At 45.5% G+C, this 5724-nt stretch overlaps 1 protein-coding gene across 1 annotated transcript; it reads left to right on the top strand.

The window, feature by feature from the left end:
- Positions 1-929: 929 nt before the first annotated feature.
- LOC308409944 (uncharacterized protein) lies at positions 930-1962 on the top strand (the record flags this gene model as incomplete). The annotated part of the gene is made up of 4 exons (XM_080902938.1): positions 930-1428; positions 1493-1611; positions 1684-1791; positions 1867-1962. 4 exons carry the CDS (start codon positions 930-932, stop codon positions 1960-1962), a joined length of 822 nt encoding a protein of 273 aa, XP_080759064.1.
- Between the last annotated feature and the right edge of the window lie 3762 nt (positions 1963-5724).

The following is a 5724-nucleotide window of genomic DNA, read 5'->3' on the forward strand; positions in this document are numbered from 1 at the left end:
AATATGCATTCCACACATAGATCACATAGAAATATGTCATCAGTGTGCTCACAACACACCTTGTCAGAATAGGCTGCCTATGTCTCTACTGTGATTCTGTATATTTCAATTGTGCAACTGGAGTCACATGAGGCAACCGTGTGGTGTTTGCTAGGAACACTGGTAGCCAATATAGGTGATTAAGCAGCACAGCTGGAAGGAATTGGTGGTCATATGCAGTCTATATAAGCCCAGTGAGTACAACCAACATCTGTGGGTTTCGTGAGGTGGTAGCAGTCAGTGAATTTACAGCAGTTAGATAGTGATTAGAAGGCAACTATAGCCAGTGTGGTTGGGAAGAGCTTGTGAGAGAGTGGACTCCTGAAAGTGAGTGACTGAGGTGTGCTAGTTGGTTTGTGTGGTGTGTCTGTTAGTCTGTGTGTTTGTGGTACAGTGGAGTAGGTAGATAGGTGGACAGGTGTAGGTGAGGGAAATGGATCCCAGAATTGTGAGGGAGCTTCTGGAGTTCAAGCTCCACGATCGCTATCCTGAAGGATCAACCAGCAGGGAAAGATATACAATCAAAAGAAGAGCTGAGACCTTCAGGATAAATGGTGAGTACAATGGATAATGTCATGTAAACCATCAGAGTGTAGCATTGTGCGTCAATGTGAACATTCCCTCTTGTCTGTTTGTTCTTGTCTCGCCCCACATGCCCAATGGAGATGGAGACCTGTACTATGTAAGCAGGCAGAAGAAGAACAGAACGGAGAACCTGGCAAAAGTGGTCTGCACTGCCAAGGAGGCAAATGACATTTTTGAGGAATTTCATTCCAGCCACTTTGGTGGACACTGTGGATGGGAGAAGACCCACTGTGCCATCATGGCACGCTATTACTGGCCTGGCATGGAGGGTGACATTAAAAAATGGGTGAGCACATTCTGTCAGAATGAGCCTCAAACGCACTGTGGAAACCCAAGAGGGCCTAAAATCCCAGGAGGTGGTTTACGCTGACGTAACCAAAAATGTCAAAACCACCCAAGACAAGATCCGCAGGGGGAAGGCAGAAAGGGGAGAGGAGGATGGCTTCCAGGTGGGAGACATGGTTTTGCGGAAAAATGTGAGGCAGGAACAGAGAAAAGGTGGCAAACTGGATGCTGATATGCTGGGACCCTTGAGGATTGTGAAGCTGGAAGGCAAAAGTGCTGACTTGGTGTCAGGGAAGGGCAAGCGGACTGTGAAGGTCAACGTTGACCAACTGACGCACTACTTCCAGCCTGAGGAGAGGGTCCCAGCAAAGCTGGAGAACCTGTCACCGCCACCCTGCCAGGGGCCATCAGCACCCCCACTGTCACCGCCACCCTGCCAGGGGCCATCAGCACCCCCACTGTCACCGCCACCCTGCCAGGGGCCAGCACTGGTGCAGTCTCGCTGTGACCCCGAAAATGGTGAGTAAGCAGACAATGTACAAATGATATGTCTGACAAGTTCCTGACAATGTTGTCTTCACAGTAATAACCAGAATCTGGGCTGGTGAAAGGGGAAAGGTGCTGTGGTCCAGAATTGGGCCTTACAAGCTATTTGCGGAGAACATTGCAGATTTGGCCCCTGGGAAAGAGTTGGAAAGTGAGGTATGTAGATGTTTTCCACATGAGTGGTCACCTCATTGGACGGGAATGACAATGTACCGTGTGTGCCCCTAGATCATAAATGCATATTTGACACTGGTGGGGCGCCAACACGCTGTATTGATTATGGACTCCTATTTCGTGACATCAGTTTGGCAGGGGTCCATGAAAGGTGTCAGGAAGGTGAGTTGGCTTTGACATGTAACCATCCTCATTCACGACTATTCATGATGTAATGCCACGATCTTCACTTTGTAGCTGGATCTGCTGAATTATGACGTGGCAGCTGGGGCAGTCTGTGACAACAGACACTGGACACTCATTGTAAGACGCCACACAACCATCAGAATTTGACGTGAACCTACTAGGTTTAACATGATCTCCATTTGTTTTTCAAGATAATGTATCTGAAAGAAATGCGGGCTGTCTTTGTTGACCCATTTGGGGCAACACAAGCACAACTCGATAGGTGCAGGGATGTGACAAGGTACGCACGACAGGCTAATGTTAACCACAGCAGTCATATTTCTAACTTGTACATGTGGATCACATAAGGCTGCTGCACTGGATGACATTCAGTACCTGTTCCTTTTCTTGTTTTTTGTACCCATCTGTTTTTTCTTTTTTTTAACATTTGAAAGAGCTCTGGTTAGACGGAAATGTCCAGCCATCGGCAAATGGACATGCTCAACTGTTGCCCATCCAAAACAGCAGGACCTAACATCCTGTGGCGTCTTTGTATGCAAGGTCAGTACAATGCTCATGGTGTATTGTACCTAAATGGACAGATTCTGATGAGTAGACAATGTTCAGCTTGCAGAACAAATACTTTCGGGGACCAATATATCTTTCCCTGTTGACGAGGAGGGGGTTGCCAGGCTCAGACTGGAGCTAGCGCTCTCTCTGCTCCAAAACTCAGGTATACCCGGGAAACGGCATTTGGACCTCCATTTGTGACAGTTATGTGTGTATCCACATTGTGACATATGTATTTATAGATGACATTTCCCAGCTATGTCGTGCCTGTGGTGAGGCAAGCTCAGGTGCAGAAACCGATGACTGGGTAAGATAACAGAATCAATACCTAAGATGGACGCACCTTGACTGGGTTACTTCAACATCACTGGGTGACATGTCACTTTGATGCACCAACAGTGGAATTCTAGTTCAGGTGACCTGCATGCCTCTGCACTTCAAAGACACTAGAGCACCTACAGGACGCATGGAAACAGCAAGTGATGCACAGATGAGACTGTTGCACAGAAATATGCAGTATCTGTACACTGTGACATGTTTAGTTGCTTTACTCAAGAGCCTGACTCCAGCTGAATGACACTGACAATCTACTTTTCCTTGCAGATTGAATGCACCTTCTGTGGGAAGTGGTACCACACAGTGTGTGTCGACTTCCCCTCTGCAGTAGGCGACTACAAATGTAGCGGGTGTTGAATGAACACAGAAGGAATTGACCCGTGTAGTCTTTGCTTACTGATTGTTTGTAGTGTTGACAATCCACATTGCTGGCATTGCATGTTTCAACATATTTGTGGGTAGATTTAGATGCACCACGTGTGAGTGCAGCCACTCAGCCTTTACTCAATGTGATCATAGCAGCAGGTGCAGATGTGTGTCACAAGTTGATCTAGTGGTAGGCTATGGTACTTGGCCACAGGTGGCAGCAGTGGACTGACCTGCATTGGGGACTGGTCCAGCTGCTATGTGGTAGTCAGTAGATGGGCTCCACATTGGGGATTATATGCAAGTTTTGGGGACTGTTTATTGCTGATCACTGTGTGACTGCTGTACATTCAGCGTAGCTGCCATCCCCTTACGGATCGTTATGGGATTGACCACACTTATGCAGACTGTATATCACATCCAACTCTGAAATGTGCGTTTGCAGAGGGGAGACACAGGCAGACTATGCTGGCGACATGTGAGTTACAACACTGGTGAAATATTGGTGTGTCATATATTTGTTCACGACATTTTTCTTATGGGCAAAAGTGTTGATATCAGGATGGTGATTCTTATGACTATGTGTATGTCATTTGGCATTTTGTACAAATGTAGGCTGATAATAAATACATGATATCATTTCATTCATTTCAAAGGTTTATTTGCATGACGCACAAACACACAATTGAAAGGTACAAATGTGCATGACACGAATTCAAACGTGCTGCAGATGTGTGTCACCAGTTGATCTGGCTGTAGGCTGTGGCACTTGGCCAGAGGTGGCGCTGGTTGACTCGACTCCATGTTGGTGCACAGAGCAAACTGCTCGCTTTAGTTGTGGAGCAAAAACGCTGAATTCGGTGAAATAAACCGTGCGAGTGGAACGATAACGACGACAAGGGTCTCCCGATCGTTTACTCTTGCTGTCCTGTGAACAACAACGGCGTGGTGTTACTTGTTTGCTGTTTTCGCGATCGCGTCGCGCATGAGAATATCACCAGGTAAACTCGCCACATTTTTAAACATTTTGTTGTTCAACAGCATCAAGACTGACGGAGTGTGTTTGAGACAACCTCACAAGTGTCACAGATGACACATTTGGCGTTTTTTTGCTGGTTTGTCGGTAGGAGCTCCTGAAACGCAAGACTGCCACACATCTGTTCGACCAACGCCAGTTGATCTAAACGCCAGTAGATCTGGAACACCGTTCATCTCATAGGCAACTGACGGCCGTGACGCAGAGGCACGTGCAGCACGAACGAGGACGTGAACACTCATCCGCGCGAACCTGCTATCTATTTTTTAATGTAGTCTTGCATAGTATTAAAAACAGCGCTAGCAAAAGCAAAGACGGGGTGGAGTTTCCTCCATCGCTAGCAAAATAAGTGAGTTGGACGCTGAGGAGCATAAAAAAACTAGTCTGGGCCCTGTCTCCTTTGCAGTACCTTGTTTGATTTGGACACTTAATCAAAGCTTTCTCATCTTTGATCGGTTTGTTTAAAATATAGACTGCAACAAAGGAGCCTGCGTGTTAAAGGAAGTGTAAATAAAGTGGGTCATATTTTTCAGGGGGATAAACAAGTAGTCTGCTACTGATTGTGTTTGGAGACTTCGTATTTCACTGAAAGCAAGGATGCTACTGACCCAAGCCTGTCCCAAAAAGCACTCACCCCTCCCATCCCCACACCCCTTATTGGTTGTTCTCTGTTGCTATGGTACCAGACATCGGATGCTGAAGCTTCATGTGCGACATCTGTGTTGGTGCAGCAGGAAGTGGTGGAGTGGAGTGATGGAGAGTGTAACTTGGTGACTAATGAGGCTGACTTTCACTCAGTGTGAGTGTTTGTGTTCATGACTCATGTTTTGGGGAACATAAATCTGTTTACAGTCACATTGTGCGGACCTTCTTCTCTTGTGTGTAAATCAACTATGACTGTGTGTGCGTGCATGAGTGTAATGGAAAAAAAGCCCAGAAAAGATCCTCCTCCAAATCATCAAAGGAACTAAGTTTCCTAATGAGAAACATTCATAAGAAAGTGTGTTCATCTGAGCAGTCCTTATTCACAAGTAAGGTCAAAAATATGCAAAGTAGCTTTCTATAAACGTACACCTGCACTTATTTAAAGGTTCATTAAGTACACTGAAACACATGCAACACATGTTGCCTCTGATTAGCCACCTACATTTTTTCTCTCAAGTAATCTCAACATTGGGGTAGAGCAGGCAGTCTATTAATCAGAAGGTCAGTAGTTCAATTCCCAGCTACTCCAGTCTGCATGTTGAAGTATTCTTGGGGATGATATTTAAATCTAGTGCATCCACTGGAGTGTGCAAATGTTAGACAGGGCGTGCTTAGGTGTAGAAAAAAGCACTTGTAAGAATTTGTGTGTTATTGGGAGAATGAGGCTTCTAGTAAAATGCATTTTGAGTGCTCAGAGTAGAAAAGCACTATATACAGCCATCATCCAGTGGTTTCTGATGGGTTTCACATGCTGATTATTAGAAGAAATATTCCTCATTGAGGGAAAAGATTATCATCCTGTATGTATTTCCATGTAACCCTTAACCAGACCCAATTTGTAAACCGACAGAGGGACGTCTTCAGTACAAAGTTTCTTTATGTAACTCCACACTCAAAAATAAAAAGGGACAAACATT

This window comes from Rhamphochromis sp. 'chilingali' (assembly GCF_963969265.1).
Source record: "Rhamphochromis sp. 'chilingali' genome assembly, chromosome: 14".
NCBI classification, from domain to species: domain Eukaryota; kingdom Metazoa; phylum Chordata; class Actinopteri; order Cichliformes; family Cichlidae; genus Rhamphochromis; species Rhamphochromis sp. 'chilingali'.